Source organism: Phoxinus phoxinus (genome assembly GCF_949152265.1).
Source record: "Phoxinus phoxinus genome assembly, chromosome: 2".
In the NCBI taxonomy this organism is placed as follows: Eukaryota; Metazoa; Chordata; class Actinopteri; order Cypriniformes; family Leuciscidae; genus Phoxinus; species Phoxinus phoxinus.
The window spans coordinates 22,396,560-22,415,124 of record NC_136877.1 but is presented as its reverse complement, the minus strand read 5'-3'; the positions used below and the strand labels follow the sequence as shown (position 1 = coordinate 22,415,124).

Sequence of the window (18,565 nt, the reverse complement as noted above, 5' to 3'; positions counted from 1 at the left end):
ATGGTGAACCTTCATGAACCCCTTCCATTTGCTTTGTTTCTTTTTTCATCATTGTATTGTGTAATTATCATTTATAAACGTTTATTTTATTTAGTTTTTATTACATATACATTTTGATAATTAGGGGTGTAACAATACACTCATGTCACGATTCAATACAAATCACGATACTGAATTCATAATACGATACTATTGCGATATTTTAAATATATAAAGAAGATCGTTTTTTTATTATTATTACTTTATAGTTCTTAAAATAGTAATATCAATATTTTATTATTATCAGAACCCACACATATTCTCCCATTGTATTATTCTACATCATATACAGGTGCTGGTCATATAATTAGAATATCATGAAAAAGTTGATTTAATTCAGTAATTCCATTCAAAAAGTGAAACTTGTATATTATATTCATTCATTACACACAGACTGATATATTTCAAATTTCATATTTCTTTGTGCCAGGTATAAACTAAACAATATTTTTGTCCGTTAAAGGGGTGGTAAAATGCCCTTTTCACAAGATGTAAAATACATCTCTGATGTCCCCAGAGTGTGTGTGTGAAGTTTTAGCACAAAATACCCCACAGCTTTTTTTTACAAAGCATGTTTAAAGTTGTCACTTTTTGAGGGTTTGCAAAAACGCACCGTTTTGTGCCTGGCCCTTTAAATGCAAATCAGCTGCTGCAGAGGGCGCGGTTTCAAGTGCTTGTGTGTGTGTGTGTGTGTGTGTGTGTGTGTGTGTGTGTGTGTGTGTGTGTGTGTGTGTGTGTGTGTGTGTGTGTGTGTGTGTGTGTGTGTGTGTGTGTGTGTGTGTGTGTGTGTGTGTGTGTGTGTGTGTGTGTGTTAGCAGCTGCGATTACCTCACGCAGAGTCAGACACACTAAAATTACAGAAACTGTTCTGCCTTTAATGTTAAAACGGAGTCAGACAAAGATGGAGAGACTCAAGAAGAAGTGACAACACGTAGAATGCAACAGGACGTCTCTGAATGGTTAGTTGATGAATTTATGTTGCTGATGTGGAGTTAACTATCTTCAATTAGCATATTCTGTCATGGTAATCTATAAATCGCTCGTATAGGAACTGTTGTGAGATGCACACAGAGTGACTTACTATTGCATGTGAAAAGATAGATGCTAAAATTTGAGCTGACTCTTATGCTGACAAATGTACTCTTATACAACAACTTTTCCTCTTCTCAACATGGACTGCGTGTTACCGGGGGCGGAGTTTATGTACATTTTAGGGTTGATGTCACTAACCCTGTAGGAATGTCGTGTAGTCCCTACCAGCCGTTTGTTGTAGTCCTTTTCTTTAAAAGCAAATATTTTCCTTTGCTTTGAACTTTGAGCGTTGTTACTTTGCAGATGTTGTTTATGCTCAAACAGCAACATTTCACACTAACTAAAGTTAGAAAAGTGAAATCATAATTTGCTACCCCTTTATGATAGTCACTGTGTCAGATTATGCAATTTTGACTACTAAATTATTATTTTGTCGTTGACAAGAATCATGTCAGACTACACATTGCTCCCCGACCAATCATTGCTTGCCGTTTTTAACGACTAGCGATTGACTTCACAAAAGCATAAACAAACAATAATTGTACTAGCCTAATGCTAATTCTAGTTCTCAACGGGTTGCTGAAATTCTTCCGGTATCATTTGTGTGGTAGTCCCTGGACAAAACATCATATAGGTAGGAGAATTGTTGCCATAGCTCCATGAACCTTTCCTCCATTGCATAATCCCACCTAGCATCACCAATACAACCGTTTCTCTTTCGTTTCGCTGTGTTTAAAAGCTGTGTAAGGAATATATTCTGTGCTCCTATTGGTCAACGTCACAGATGTGATGGAACCCATTGTAATGTCGTTAAGCGTCCACTGTGACACACTATACGAGATCATTCTTGCATCCCGAAGGCCATTGTCGTTTATAAACCTCCACAACAATTTACGCCAAACGGATCGTGCCAAAATCAGGCTTATATCGTGTGGTCTGAACCCATCATTACGCTTCCATTTACTCTTCCTTTTGTCCTCTTGTCAGCAGACTCAAGTGGGTGGAGTTCATGAGAAAGCATCAGTATAGCTACTGTATCCAGTGTAGACAGCGTCAGTGATTATAATGGGTTCTATTTGCTTTTAATAAAAGCAAATAGAACTTGCAATATATTTTAAAAAAATCTGTTTTGGGAGCTTAATTTAAATAAATGCTTTGTTTGTAATGAAACAAAGTTTCATAGCTTAAAATGTCTTTAAGCTCCATGAATCGTATAGAATGTTTTAATGGAACAAAGACCTCTAACAGTATATGACAAAATATCAAGGCAAATTTGATTTATCATATCATGACCCCTTTAAAGTGATATCTTTGTACTCTAAGGTACTAATATGAACCTAGTAGGAATAGTTAAAATACAAAGTTGTCCCTTTAAGGGTATTGCCCGGTTTTCGTTGTTTTATCTTAATTATTCAAAAATAAGATCAAAGATCTGCAAATTACGAACAATGTGACAAATGCATTTACATTTAGCAGACGCTTTTATCCAAAGCGACTTACAAGAGCCAACAATATTTGTTATATTTGCAAGCTAGATATAGAAGAAGAAAGCTTGTTTGAGATTTTATTCTATTTTATGTCCAATTAAATTTGCTTGTAATGTGTCTGTTCAATAATCAATAAAGCCATATGGCCCATGACTAAAGCTTTAAAGCTCCAACAGCATCAACGGACACATCAGTCAAAGCCTGCAGTCTTTTTGAGCCTATAATGGCACAACTCTGCTCCATATCTTTGTTCTTCGTCTTCATCTTGGATTTTACTGTAGGCTAACCCTTTATACTCTCTCTTTTCATCCCTCTGTCAGTGCCATGTGCTTTCTTTCAGCATTTCTAGCATCAGTGTAGACAGACTATAACTGACTGATAGACTGTAACTTCTGCTTGCCCAGTAGCATATTTGCAGTAGATTGATAGGACTCATTAAAAGTGTGTTTTCATCAGCGGCTAGCTGAGCAGACACTGTTGTGAGCTCACATAATGTCAGGAGAAAAGCCGTAATGAATAGAGTCTCCCTCACACGCACACACACCTGCATGCTTCAGTGCCCATAGACTGATCTCTAAGGGATTGTCTTAAAGCACGGGAAGTTTGTGTGAGCCTGGTTGCATCTCTTCATGCCTTAGGTAAGTGTCCATACAAAAAATAAATAATAAAATTAAATAAAACTGATCCAGAGCGAGGTTGAATTTTGAATTTGAAGCCTAGCATGTGTGTATAGTGTTGAATAGTAACATGTTCATTGATGATCTGTACTGGCTCCAGATTTAGTAGTAAAGATGGAATGCTATATAAAAGCTGAGCTAAAATATGCAGTCCATAACTCACCTCCTCTCTGGTGCAGTTTGGCTCTGTGTCAAATGTCACTTTAAACTTTGCAGTTGTGGTGACAAGCAGCAAGCATCATGTTTCCTGGTGGTTGTCTATGAGCATCAACTATAAACTTTAGGACATTTGATACATTATTTTCGGTGGTTGTAATTCCTTTGTAAATACACACTGTTCTCAAATTTGAAATAATATTTTTAAAAGAGATCTCTTATGCTCAGCAAGGCAGTAAAAACAGCAATATTGTGAAGGTATAATGCGTGTAGGTCTTTTCAGCGCTTCTGTGAAGTTCACTTAGTTTATTATAATTTCGTTTAAATTTGATTCTAGTTCCGTGCTTAGTCTGACTCCAATTTCAAATGGTTATTAAATTTAGACTTGGATTCTAGTTAGAAACTAACCATAAATATTGGTTATGTTTTAATTTAGGTTTTGTTCTGGGTAATCCCATACTTTTAGTTATTCGTTAATTAGGGGCCCGATGGCGCATAAAGTCACACGCCAGCCGGGTTACGTGGATCTCAGGGACACAAACTCGCTCGTCTGATCTTACTCAAAGAGTGTAGGGTTAGCTATTCCCTTTTTAGTCAGTTGCCTGCTGCTCTCTCATAAAAAAAGTGTAGTTTATGTAGCCACTTCTGTACAACTTGCTAAGTCAGTGATAGACATAAATAAAAAGGTCTTCAGGTGACATGCCTTCTGCTCCATTTATTCATGAGCCTTTAGTTCGACCTCTCCTGGATAGAGATTTGCGGTATCACGAGCCTCCTCATAATCTGCGGGTAAAAATAATTTCAGAAGAATACAGAATAAATTTGTCAGGTTTATTTGTCAGGTAAAAATGCATCATGCGTGTGTGAGTGTAGGACTCAGGAAGACACTAACACAGCAATGTGTGGAGGTTTTGGTTACAGAATTCCCAGTGACTCTTCGGCCAGTTTCCCTTAAATACCCAGACCAGAACCAAAGAGTTGTTTTTTAAAGGGTTGTGGATTTGTTGGACCTACTCTCGTGCCCCAAAGGGTCACACTTGGTTTTGGGGGAGAGGAACAATGATTATCAGATATCTTGAAGAGACTACGCACAACAGGAGAACAGAATTCTCATAAGTTTTCAATCTTTCATGTAATATAAGTGACTTCTGTGAAATTGAGACAATTTATCAATCACACTGAGACATTTAAAATGATACGTGATACATGAAAGAGAAAAAACAATACAAGATACATCTTTTAAAGGAGGGGAGTAAGTAAAAAGAGGCTCATAGACAAGTGAGGAGAGAAGTCTGGGCAAGGCAGTGTCTTGTGCTCTTTCTTTGAGATCTCTCCAGATGAGTGAGTTGTATTGTTTTATTGCAGGTTAGGATTCTCAAGTTCAGTCTTAGCAGAAATCCATCCTTACAGTATTATTTAGATAACAATAATAATAACTTCAAAATGTAATTTATTCCTGTGATAGCAAAGCTGAATTTTCAGCATCATTACTCCTGTCTTCAGTGTCACATGATCCTGCAGAAATCATTCTAATATGCTGATTTGGGGATCAAGACACATTTCTAATTAGGGCCCAAGCCCTGAAAGGGCGCAGAGCCCTATTGTTCTTCTAAGGGTTTTTTGTTTTTCTTCTTCTTCTTCTTCTTCTTCTTCTTTATAATAATTTTTTTTTCAAGGTTTTTGCCACTTTTGGGGGCCTTAACGTGCTCAAAAACTCTTGAAACTTTGCACACTGGTCAGAACCCGCGGCCATTAGAGCCGGACTGAAGCTGGTACCCGGGCGTGGCAGGGGGGCTCGACAGCGCCCCCTGGAACGGGGTCCGAAAACTTGGTCCATAAATCAAACACGCTTGCATGAAATAATATGAAACTCGGTACACTTATAGATCTCATCGGTTCATATATCCTTCATGCTCTGACTTTTTACCCCAGCCCAACAGGAAGTCGGCTATTTGGCGTAGTTTAAAAAACACATGCAATGGAATTTAAAATACTCCTCCTAGACGATTCAAACAATCACCACAAAACTCGGTCAGCATGAAGTCAAGACATTGAGGATGAAAAGTTGCGAGGGGATTTTTGATATCTCGAACGGTTTGCCCGTGGCGAGGAAACGAATTTATGGCGAATATTGGAAACAGGAAGTGTGTTATAACATCCTCATACATTAATTGATCTTGATGAAACTTCAGCAGTGTGTTCGCTGTAAGAGGCCGATCACATGGATGTGACTATTGTGAGTCAAAGTGATAGCGCCACCAACTGGCAGCAGGAAGTGTGTCACTTTCGAAATGCTTTGAAATCACTCTCTTATTTTTACCCGATTTGCTTCAAACTTCATCTGTATAATGTAAACACACGACAGATGTAGACCTGTGAAAGGATTATTGATATCTTTAATACTGTCGCCATGGCAACGCTTTAAACTTTTATATTCTTTTTGGATGCATTTGAGGCTCTTAACATGCTTCAAATTGCATGAAACTCAACATGCATTTGACATTTATTGTGTAATAGACATGTGTGAAGTTTCAGAAACGGGCGTGGTAAGGGGCTCAGTAGCGCCACCTTTAGTCAAAAATGGGGTATTAGTTTTACCTACAGTAACCAAACTCGGTACGTATATTCTTCTCTTCGATCCGGACAACTTTCTAATTTACAGTCATTAGCTCCGACCAACAGGAAGTCAGATATTTTGGTTTGAATGTGTACTGTTTGGAGCATTTTCCCTCTGCCCCTCTGTGTGTGTGTGTGTGTGTGTGTGAGGAGGGGGGCTAGTTTAGTTTAACCATTTCTCTGCTGTGTGCAAAATCTCTGGCACTTTTGAGGGCCTTAACATGCTCGAAAACTCTTGAAATTTTGCATACAGTTCAGAACCCGCGGCCAACAGGGCCAGGCTGAAGCTGGTACCCGGGCGTGGCAGGGGGGCTCGACAGCGCCCCCTGGTTGGGATTCGAACACTTGTCCGTATATCAAACACGCTTGCATGAATTAATATGAAACTCGGTACACATATAGATTTAATCGGGCCGAACAACTTTCCCTGGGTCAAGTTTTACGCCAGCCCAACAGGAAGTCGGCTATTACGGGTTGATTGGAGAACGCTTGCTCTCGCATTTGAAACACTTCTCCTAGAGAATTCATCCGATGACCACGAAACTCGGTCAGCATGAAGTCAAGACATGGAACATGATAAATTGCCAGGGGATTTTTGATATCTCGAACGGTTTGGCCGTGGCGAGGAAACAAATTTATGATTAAAAAAGGATGCATAAAGTGTGTTATAACTTAGTTATAGTTTTACCTACAGTAACCAAACTCGGTACGTATATTCTTCTCTTCGATCCAGACAACTTTCTAATTTACAGTCATTAGCTCCAACCAACAGGAAGTCAGATATTTGAATGTGTATTTTCTCTCTCTCTGTCTCTCTGCCATTCTGTGTGTGTGTGTGTCTGTCTGTGTGGGGAGGGGAGGGGAGGGGAGGGGAGGGGAGGGGGGATGTGTGTGTGTGTGTGTGTGTGTGTGTGTGTGTGTGTGTGTGTGTGTGTGTGTGTGTGTGTGTGTGTGTGTGTGTGTGTGTGTGTGTGTGTGTGTGTGTGTGTGTGTGTGTGTGTGATTTTGGTTGGGTGACAGTTGTAGGTTACAGTTTGACAAGAGTTTATAGTTTAACAAAAGCACAATGTTGTGTTTCATTGCGAGTGTACACAAATATAAGGAAACACTTTGCATTTTGAAAGATGGTCTGTATGAACAAAATGACGGAGTATGTTTTTATGTCTCCATTGTTCGATCGAGCCTCACACACACACACACACACACACACACAGCATTCCAGCATTGCAATCTTGACATCGCAGCATGTTCATTATAGCCTTAATAAAATATAATAATAAAATAGTCAACCTTACATATAAAAATTACACTGCTCTGTTTAAATAGTCATTTGTACAGTTTGTGCCGTTCATAGTAAGCACCGCTCCACTGTGATGTTTCCAAGCCCATTTTTGCGCATTTGAAGAGAATAATTTTTCTATATTGGAACGTGAGTGTACAAAGTGTACAAAGTACAAAGCCTATAAAAAGAATAGTTTAGCATCCAAAAATGTTAATAATATATATATTATTATAATATATATAATAATATATATGTTAAAAATAGGGGGGGAAAAGAATTTACATAATATATATATATATATATATTTTTTTATATATATATATATATATATATATATATATATATATAATTAAAGCTGCAAGCAGCGATGGAGGGCCCAAGCCGGTGGCACCGCCACCCGGTGCCTTTAGTTCCACTAAAGGCACCAGGGTGGCGGTGCCACCGGCTTGGGCCCGCAATCGCTGCTTGCAGCTTTAATTATATATATATTTAATATTAATATTAAAAGTAGCCTAGTGCTGCTTTATATTTTTGTGAAAACTGTTTTTTTTTTATCTAATTTTTTGTTGTTGATGGATATAAAGTTTAAATGAACAACATTTATTACTTTTGTAACAATGTAAAACTCTTTACTGTCCTCGCTGAATAAAATGATCAGTTTCTTTGAGGAAACAAAACATATCTGACCCCAAACTTTTAAATGGAAGTTCATGCCCATTTGTCACGTTAAATAATTTAAAGTGTGGGACCATGTTGAAAATCCAGGATTCAAAATAAACCTGCAAAAAAAATTGCAATAGGCGTTTTGCAAAGAATTGCAAAAACCCCTCTACATAGGGGTTCTGAGTATAAAGATGCCACTCTATTTATTTTTCAGGCTTATATTCCAGCAATGATGCTACCATTTCTACAATGGCAAACTAACAGCACAGCTTGTTGAATGTTAGTCTAACAGCTGATTTAAATTCAGATGCTGTCTCTCACTGTCCGTATTCTCTCTCTTCTCTGGGTCTCTGACAGATGAATCCAGTCTGAAGATGAACAGTGTTCGTCACATCCCACAGACACTGGCCAGTCACTCTCTCGCTCTACAGGTGAAACACCGGACAGACACACATTCTGCAGACATGCTCAAACCAGATCCACGAGACACCTTCTACAAGAGTGAGTATTCCCAATGGTGTGTATGCAAATTCACAGATTCAGTTCACTATTTTCATTTGTGAATCATCCATTCACCTGATCAAACTGAGCCTCTAAATATACTTTTTGCCTAGTAAAATAATTAATATATAACATATCACATGACACAAATGTTTAAAAGTTTTGAAAATATCTTATGCTCACCAAGGCTGCATTTATTTGATCAGATTTTTTTCAATTTTAATATATTTAAAATTTTAATTTATTCCTGTGATGGCAAAGCTGAACAGCAGCAATTACTCCAGTCTCTAGTGTCACATGATCCTTTAGAAATTATTTTAATATGATGACTTGGTACTGAAACATTTATTGTTTCTATTGTGACATTATCAAGTGAAATGGCTTCTTGAATGAGAAAAAACATAGGGTGGGACTTTGATTGGATTGGTTGGATTGTTGTCTTTTTGCTTTTGCTGTAATCTCATGTGAGTGACAGTGATCAGAGAGGTTAGTCATACCCTTGTGCTGATGAACACTTCATCAGAGAAGAGTAGCGTTGTTGCAAGTGGGAAGGGGATTATTTGATTAGAAAATTTAAAAGGCAGCATTTATTTGATACAGATTTTTTTTCTGACATTATATATATTTACTTGTCCTGTAAGTGCCAGAACTTGGTTTAAATATATTATTATTAGTATTATTTTTCATGATGATCTTGTGATAGAACTGACAGCTAATTTTGAAATGACAGTTCAATCAGCACTGAATAAAAATGCCTGAATGTTCATTCTAAACTGTCCATATGTGCTGACTTTTTTTCAGTATAGCACTATTATGTGTACTGTATGTATGGCTGCGGTTGGTGAACAAAACAAACTGCCATCTATCTGGATAGACAATGGGTTGCAGTTGTGCTAATGTTTAATTGCTAGTTGTGTGGAAGCTTTGCAGTGCTCTGGTAGATCCATATGGTTGTGTATATATAGAATGTCAGCTTGTTAAGCAACACCACAGAATATGTGACAGTCAGGACTGTGATAAATGTAAGCCATTGGGTATCTATGAAAACCAGCTAATTTGCTAAAATGTTTGTGCTGAGCCGCTATTTGTAACAGCTATTTAAACTGTCCCATCAAAATGTGTGAATTGTCCCATTTGATGACACATTTGTTATCCTAGTTCCCATGATAGATCGGTCCAGGCTGGAGAATGTTCTGCCATCTTGTGTCTACTCTCCTACGTATGTGGTGAAGGACTTCCCTATCGCACGCTATCAAGGCCTGCAGTTTGTAAGTAACATGGTCTCACCAAACACTCTCTTATGTTGTTTTATTGGCAATACAGCTGATAGTTTGCTACTGGTTTTTTGGTGCTAGTTTCTGATAAACAATTTAATAACATTTATAATTTTGCTAGTTTAGCTTTAGAAGTAGGATATTGAAAACTTTTAATGAAATTGTAGTGCAGCGGTTCTCAACCAGGGGCCTGGGACCCACTAGGGGGCTTCGGTACACTTCCGAAGGGGGCCACAAGATGGCTTACGTTTTTTTTTTTTAAACAAAGCAAATGTTTAAAAAAAACAGCTAAAAATAAAGATTAAAGATATATAGTTAACTGATATCATAGTTCTCATTTCAATTCGTTCCCTCAACAACTGTCATACTGGATATGAGGGAATTTTAAAATAATTTCTAGACCTGAAAAAGTCATTTTTTTTTAATTCTTTAAAAATGTATATATACAATACAATTTTTTAGCGATGCAAAGCTGTATTATATATTTTTTTTAATAATCAATTTTATTTATTTAAAATAAAACATAGGCTATAATGAAAAAATATAAATAACATTTTTTCCACTTAAAAGAACCTTTTGTGTAATGGAAAGGTTCCATTGATGTTAAAGTTTATTTGTGAAACCATACATACCAACAAAGAACCTTTGTTTTTAAGGAGTGTGCCACTCCTAGTTTCTGTAAATAAGCAGCTTTGTCATTACAGCCACAAATATCTTGGCCTTTGAAAATCGTCTTGGAGAGTGGTCCCCCCAAAAAGGTTGAGAACCACTGATGCATATCTCTTTTAAGATGTTTCCGAGCTTTGAGCAAACAGTGCCCTCTTTTGGCCATTACTGTTCAACACGGGGGTGGTGCATTTGTTAAATCTCAAGCTATTTAATTTGTCACTGTTTTTAATTCTTTTCATTCATTTAAATTTTCTCATTTGATAATTTTTTCCATAATATTTTGGAAATGCGTGTACCAAAAATCACTACCAGTTTTCTCTTATACTTATGTGTTCTCAACCAGGTCTACCTTTCCTATGTATATCCCAATGACTTCACCAGACTTACCCATATGGAGAAAAAGAACAAATGCTTCTATCGAGAGTCCCCTGTCTACTTAGAAAAGTATGAGTCCCAACTGATCATGACAAGAAATTAGGCAATCAGTCAATATCTAAATGCATAAATAAAAAGGTAAGCATGGCCCTGTCATTCTTTTGAATTGTCATATAGATTTGGCTTCTATAAGTACATGAAGATGGATGAGGAGGAGGATGACCAGCCTGTTTTCTTCCCCAAACCTGATGGTCTGTGTTCAGCTGGGATCTTAATAACAGATAAGAATTCAGCAGCTGTTTCCTCTCTTTAAAATCTCACCATGACATCTGTAATGAGCCAAGCGACATGTGTGTTCCCAAGGTTCAAAATTAACACAGGCCAGACGCCAAATGCGAGTAGAAATGGGCTTTGAAGAGTAAATAAAACAGTTGGCCACAAACTTTATTAGGATCGTCACACTATTAGAAAGATACCATTTGATTTACTGATACAAAGACCTATATTTTGGCACAATATCAGATTTTCACTACACAATTATCATGCCCAAAAATTACAATATTATTGTGAAAGAAATCGTGGCCAATGTTTTGACAGGTGGCAAACAGCGTTAAGGTGCAGTACTGTCACCTATGTTGGAGTGTCAAACAGACACTGGTACTGGGTAATTTAAGATATTATCATATGGTATTAACATGAGAATATATGCATAGTATTAACATATGCATATATGCATAGTATTAACATATGCATAGTATTAACATGAGAACAATACATATATATATATATTTTTTTGAATGCTCATCATTAATGCCGGCATATTATGACACCCCTAGTACAAAGTTCCTACATTAAGCCACTAAAACAAAAATATTTGAGGAAAATATTCACAATGTGCCTTTTTGTTCTGGTGCAGTTTCCCTAATGAGTGGCTCATTTCATATATAATTCTTCAAGTGCATTGTGTGTAAAAAAATGACCTCAAAATTTGGACTACTGCAACATGCTGTGTGCAACAGCATTATTGGAAATGATAATGGTTAGACGTAGATTTCCATCAACATCGCAACACGTCACTGACTCTTTAATCATGTCGTTAAGCAATTCTCATTTCAGATTACATTAATTATTTAAAGGGCGTTAGTTTGATGGGGTACGTCTCTTCTGACAGATTTCCTGGAGGAGGAGGAAGGGGTAGACCCAGAGGAGACAATCAACTCCAGCAACCGGCCAGTCAGGAGGACCAGTCTACCCTATCAGACGTCAAGGATTACAGCCTCCTCAAAGCCTGATAGATTAGACACGGGTTCAAAGAGCCACGTCTTACAGCAAGAGAGGCAGTACAATCAGTTATTTGAGCAAGAAAGGAGTAAAATAACTATAGGGGGGAGGTTTTATAAACACTCTCTGGTTGTGGATGATGAAATGACAAAAATAAGGCAAAGAAAGGCAAAGGGTAGTACAGGTGCATTAGAGTCTCAAAGCGGGTCTCTAAATGAACAGACGGAAGCGAGCGAGGAGCATGGGGACTCCCAAACACCTGCACTGGTTCAGAAAGGCCGTTTTTTAACATGGCAACTCCCTGAAACGGGACTGCCAAATAAGAGTAAACTTAGAGAAACTGCTAGTCCACCTTTGAAGGGAAGATCCCCCTTTAAGCTTCCTCAAAAGTCCCCTCTCTATGTTTTGGCTAATAGGATTTTAGGTAGCACAGACAAGCCTGTGTTTGGGACCAGTGTGGAGAAAGAGACTAACACCAACAAAATTTACATCACTAGACCCCGTCCACCAGTAAGCAGACCAAAGCCTCATGTGGAAGTGTTTCCTGGCGTCTTCCTTTATCAATCTAGAAAGACCAAGAGGCTTGTGGATTTAAGTTCAAAATGGAGGTCTTTACAAACCCAAGCCGCTGCTTCTCTCCCATGGCCGGACTTCTCTTTAATGGGGCATAAGACTTCCACCCAAACTGCCCTGTTAAAACACAGCCATCCTTCCTTGCCTACAGAGCCTGGGCCTTATAATAAGGGCGACCCTACATCCTTCATATCAGATCCAGACAGCTTGCCCCCATCAAGCTCGAGAGGCCACCCTGGGCTGAACTCGTCTGAGAACAGCCGGCCTCCGGAGGTGCAGTCAACAAAGATCTCGGAAATGCCTGAGGGGTCAGACATGGCTCCTCAGAGCAGGGGTCTTGAAGAAGGAGAGATGTCCGAGTACAGTTATGAGGATCCCCAAGTGAGGCCGAGTTTGAAAGAGGAGGCCATCAATTGGCAGCGCACCTTCAGCGTGAATCCTGTGGACTTTGAGCTGCTGAGGTCGGACTGGAACGACCTGAGGTGTAACATCTCGGGAAATCTGCAGCTCGCCGAGAACGAGGTCGTTGATGTGATCTCACAGTACATGGAGAGGCTGAACGAGCGGAATGGAGGGTGAGCGTGTGCGGGAGCAAATGAAGATACTTAAAAGATGGTTCACCCAAAAATAACAACTCTGTCATTAATTACATGCCCTCATGTTGGTATAAACAAGTATTATTTTCTTTCTTAAAAATTTTGAAGAATGTACTGGTTAATTCTTTGTCAATTTTACAAATAATGACCCTGACCTTTCAAAATAAAAGTGCATACGGTATTATTATTTTTTCACCATAAAAGATGTCCATATTTATTGGGCATTATACTGTACATAGAAGTTTTCTTATTTTAGTTGTTGAATACTTCACCTTCGATAAACTGCTATGACTGGATCAGTATGTGTACTGAATCAACCAGTTTATGAAAAGAAACTAGTTAAAAGAACAGCTTGTTCAACGTAAAAGACAACTTTACTACTAATATGGATAAGAAAAAAAAGAGGAAAATATTACCCCTTTAAATATTTGTGTGGGTTTTTCCTGCTGAGCCTGCAGCTCAAGTGCACGCTCCTGCTGTTAAGCATTTTCTCAGTGGGTCGCTTTATGCAGCTTTATCAAATAACAAATGGGAAAGCTTTATTACCCCTGACACAACTAGATTAAACATGATGTGTGGTGTTACAGTATGTGCTTATATTTTACATGCACATTCCTCATTGTCTCTTTGAAGTTGACTCTATTTGCAGTACCTCTGTCTCTTTTTCTAACTGTTTCTTCTTTTTGCCTCTCTATCAGGATCTACACTCTGGTCCGAATTGTAAATGTAGAAAAGCGGAGAGATTCAGCCAGGGGCAACCGTTATTTGGTGGAACTACTGTTGATGGAGGGAGGAAAAAGAGTGGTGCGCCTGTCTGACTACATCTATATGCTGTTGCACCGCAGTCGACATGAGGAGGGAATTGAGAGCAGAGAGGGAACTATGCCCTCGTCCCACCATAGACCCTCCAAAAAACCTCCACCCAGCGGCTCCAGTACCCAAGCACACAACACCACACTCTGGAGCACCAGCTGGGCCAAACCCCTGCTCTGCCAGCCAGCCATGTTAGAATGGAGACGTGACGTGATGGTACACTTTGTTGTACCAGGTATTTATAATGAATAAGAATTCCTGTTTATATGCATTTTTTGGCGGAAGAGTACTGACTTTGTAAATGTTAATGATCATTTAAATTATAGCCATAATCTGACTTTTCAAAAGTTTGAGGTCAGTAAGATTTAAAATAAATACAAATAATAATAAGTATTACTTTTATTGATCGTATTAAAGGACATATTAAATTGATCAGTAATGACAGTATATTTATTTTTGTGAACTTTCTATTAATCAAAATATCCAGAAAAAAATTATCATGGTTTAAACAAAAATATTAAGCAGCAAAACACCATATCAGCATATTTGAATGATTTCTGAAGGATCATGTGAATCTAAAGACTGGAGTAATGATGCTGAAAATTCAACTCAGCTTTGAATAAATTACATTTGAACATATATTAAAACAGAAAACAGTTATTTTTAATTGTCATCATAATATTACACAATATTCATGTTTTAACTGTATTTTTGAATACATGATAAATGCAGCCTTGCATTAAAGACTTTCATAATTATTGATCAAACTTACGGTTTCATAGCCACTCACTGGAGTTGTCTTTTGTGGCAGTAAAGAATCAGGCTCGCTGGGTGCAGCAGTTTATCTCAGACATGGAGCTCCTGCACCGTGAGACCAAGGATGAGAATTTCAGCGTGATCATCGTTGACTTCCAGAGCGATGACATGGATGTGGAGCAGGCACTGAAGGAGAGCACTGTGCCCAGGTGAATACTCAGTTCTTCTTTCCACTATTAACTGAGCACCTGCATATGTCTTCTATCTAGAAGATCCCTGCCTTCATGTCAGTCCTGTTGTTAGAAGCTCAAAATGTTTGTACTTGAGAACCTAACCTTTTCTTCCTGTTCTTGGCTGTGTGTGTGTGTGTGTAGGTATGAGTATTTGAGACGTGAAGGGAACTTCGAGAGATCGTCTGGTTTACAGATGGGTGTGGACAACATAAAGGTAATAAAAAATAAAAGATGTTACAGCATTTGTAAGTCAACAGCTTGTAAGGCTTAGATCCACAGAAGACGAAGATGATAATAAAAGAACATAAGATTTATTATGAACTCAGAATAACAAGCCAACAAACAAAACAGTGCGCTAGTGAACCGAGGAACCAAAGAAAGTTACGTAATGGCACAAACAAGGTTAATAAGGAGACACAGCTGAACTAAGATGACTAACCACATCAGTAACCATGGCAACACATAAGTGGCGGGAAACTACAAAGGAAACACATGTGACTGAATGAAAACAAAAACTGAACATGACTGTGACAGCTATTATTAAAAAAAAACATTTTAACATTATAAAATGTTTTAACGTTGTGGTGCTCCTTAAAAAAATATTTAATTGCCTTTTCAAATAATGTAATTACATTACTTTGATTATAAGATCAGAATTAAAGTTTTAATTCTTTAATTCGAGAAGGTATTTATTTGTGTTCCAATGTGGTGTTTTAGTGTCTGCAAATATTTTTCCACCTGACATAATTTGCAATAGTAATTTAGTGTCTACATTGAGAAATAAATATGGTGTAGGATTTACTCAAAAGGATTTTTAATCATTACAAATAATTATAAAAAAAAAAAAACACTGAATTAAACGTGATTAAGATGTGCAAAATGTACTACAAATATCTTTGTTTACAGTGTACATTATGGATAAATATGAGGTTTATGGTTGTATTTGTCCATAAATAAATTATACAGAACAGAATGTCTTTTTTCTTCTTAAAAACTATTAAAAAATTGAAAAGTAATGTAAATGTAAAAGTGATTATACATATTTAACATATTTAAAAAAATTCTCCAAAAAGTCAGTTACACAAAGCATTTTACTTGTTGCACGCTACACCCAACACTGGTGATGGTATAACATGTCATTTCCAGGACAGTCACAGCATAGTGTTCCTGTGTGACCTGCACATCCACTTCCCTCACAATATCCTGGAGACCATTAGGAAACACTGTGTGGAAGGCAGATTGGCTTTCGCACCCATCGTCATGAGACTGGACTGTGGGAGCTCACCTCTGGAGCCTGAGGGTAAGACATATACACAGACACATTTAGAGACAGCTGCTAAACACATACAAAACACATTTGCTTAAACACCAGTTGTGCACAATGTGTCTGATTCTATTTCTCGCACATCCTGTTTGTATTTAAATGGAGTCATATTGCTCCGGTTTAGACATAATGCCTATAGTTTACTTAGTATGTATTTTTGTATTTTCTCTCTCTCTCGCTCTCTGTGTGTGTGCGTGCATGCGTGCGTGCGTGCGATAATTGAGATAATTGAGTGTGGAGATTTTCATATTTAAGTAATTTATTGAACCAGTTGTGTTTTACTACAAGCAGGATTGAAATGTGATATTAAAAGCTGATTGTTTGAAATGTTACATCTGATTATAATTGGTTATTTAGCGGGAGACAGGCTAATTTTTTTTATCTCAGTTGCTTTTGTCACACATATTTTTTGCCAAAAACAAATGATGTTACTCCATTTGAATATTCATTCTGATTGGTCAATATATGCTTCAGGCAGTCCGCCTCCTCATGTGATCTCCCTCACATAGGGTACCACTTATGAATGCATTCTCAAATTAAATTGTTTTATACAATATATGCAGCTATGTACATTGGAATGAAATACATGTGAAATACATGAAATAAATGTTAAATAAGTGTTTAGAATACAATTCAGAAACTGAGGGAATGCCACTGCCAGTGTACATTTATCTTATGTTTCCAATTTTCACACACAGGCTTTTGGGAAGTGAATGGTTTTGGCTTGTTTGGAATTTATAAATCTGATTTTGATAAAATTGGTGGGATGAACACAGAGGAGTTTAAAGACCGCTGGGGAGGAGAAGACTGGGAGTTGCTAGACAGGTAACTGCATTTTTTTCTATTGGGAATGCCAATTTGCTTTGGTAACACTGTACAACAAGGTCCCATTACTTAACATTAATTAATGCATTAACTAACATTAATTAAAAATGATCAATACATTTGTTACAGTATTTTTCAATCTTTGTCAACGTTAGTTAATAAAAAAATACAACTGGTCATTGTTAGTTCATCTTAACTCAGGTCCATACAGATTTAACCATTATGTGATATTTTAACCTTTTTGAACATAGAAACTGCATCTATGTGCTTTTCTTATTGTATACATTACAGAATAAATAAATGGATATAAAAGTATTGCCCTGGGAGCAAAACTCACTAACCACTCAATTGTGTCAAAAGGTTTCTTAGAATGTGATCTGTTCTGTGACAGACAGGTGCGGCTTAAATAAGAATGTGAAATGTAATATCCAATCAATCAATCAAAAAAATAATGTGGTTACTCTTTATTTTAAGTGTCCTTGTTATGATGTAGTTATGCATTTAAGTATTGAGGAATATTAATGAACTATATATGGTTATTTTAGTTGCGTGTAATTGTGCATAATAATGTATAGTTATTCCTACAGTAACAATATGTAACATGTAAGAAGGACATTGTAAAATAAAGTGTTTCCAAGATTCTAAGTTCCAGTGTTATTACAGATATATGGTGTAATTACAGTTTTTTGCCTCTCTTCCTCCATCACATCTGCGCTCTTCTCTCAGGGTTCTGCAGAACGGACTTGAGGTAGAAAGACTGCGACTGAGGAACTTTTATCATTATTTCCACTCCAAACGGGGCATGTGGAACATTCCTATTAAAAGACCATCTCAAGGATAAGAGAAGAGCACAGAGGACCCTGCTGTTGTTTCTGGCTGGCTGGCTGTGTGTGTGTAGTGGTAATTTCTGCCCCAGATGACACTCTTACATTGGAACAAGGGCTTGCCACACTATATTTGACGTGAGCATTGGACTTTGATAAACGACATTTTACTTAATGGCTTTGCCAAACTTTTAATTGATGGGTAAAACATGAATCTATTAGGACACCAGGAGCTAACAGTGGATAATTGAAGGCACTTGCACATGATACATTTGTAAATGCTTCTTTGCCAATCTTAGAATTGTAAAGAAATGTGAAGAGAAGGGGTTGTCCAATATTCTGCAGTTTGTCTCTTTATTACTTACTGAGTAGTTTAAAATAGTGGAGGTTTATTCAAAGTGCTTATTATAGAGGGTGTCAAAATATAAAGAGTGCTAGACCTATACAGTAATCCAGACACGTTTTGATGAAGGGATAATTTCTGTGAAATTGTTTGTAGAGGATTTAGGTATACTTTTTCCCCCTGTTAAAATTTCTTATTTTAAAGAATAAATAAAGTTCGTTAAAGT

The 18,565-nt window shown here is 37.4% G+C and overlaps 1 protein-coding gene across 1 annotated transcript in view; it reads left to right on the top strand.

The window, feature by feature from the left end:
* b4galnt4b (beta-1,4-N-acetyl-galactosaminyl transferase 4b) overlaps nucleotides 1-18,565 on the top strand; it is an 87,274-nt gene extending 68,709 nt beyond the window's left edge. The window contains exons 11-21 of the mRNA XM_079604720.1: nucleotides 8,310-8,453; nucleotides 9,612-9,721; nucleotides 10,740-10,840; nucleotides 10,949-11,022; nucleotides 11,943-13,200; nucleotides 13,920-14,269; nucleotides 14,846-14,999; nucleotides 15,165-15,237; nucleotides 16,170-16,323; nucleotides 17,046-17,172; nucleotides 17,899-18,565. Of these exons, the coding sequence (XP_079460846.1) occupies nucleotides 8,310-8,453; nucleotides 9,612-9,721; nucleotides 10,740-10,840; nucleotides 10,949-11,022; nucleotides 11,943-13,200; nucleotides 13,920-14,269; nucleotides 14,846-14,999; nucleotides 15,165-15,237; nucleotides 16,170-16,323; nucleotides 17,046-17,172; nucleotides 17,899-18,013 (2,660 nt within the window). The 3' untranslated portion in view covers nucleotides 18,014-18,565. The remainder of the gene's footprint in view (nucleotides 1-8,309; nucleotides 8,454-9,611; nucleotides 9,722-10,739; nucleotides 10,841-10,948; nucleotides 11,023-11,942; nucleotides 13,201-13,919; nucleotides 14,270-14,845; nucleotides 15,000-15,164; nucleotides 15,238-16,169; nucleotides 16,324-17,045; nucleotides 17,173-17,898) is intronic.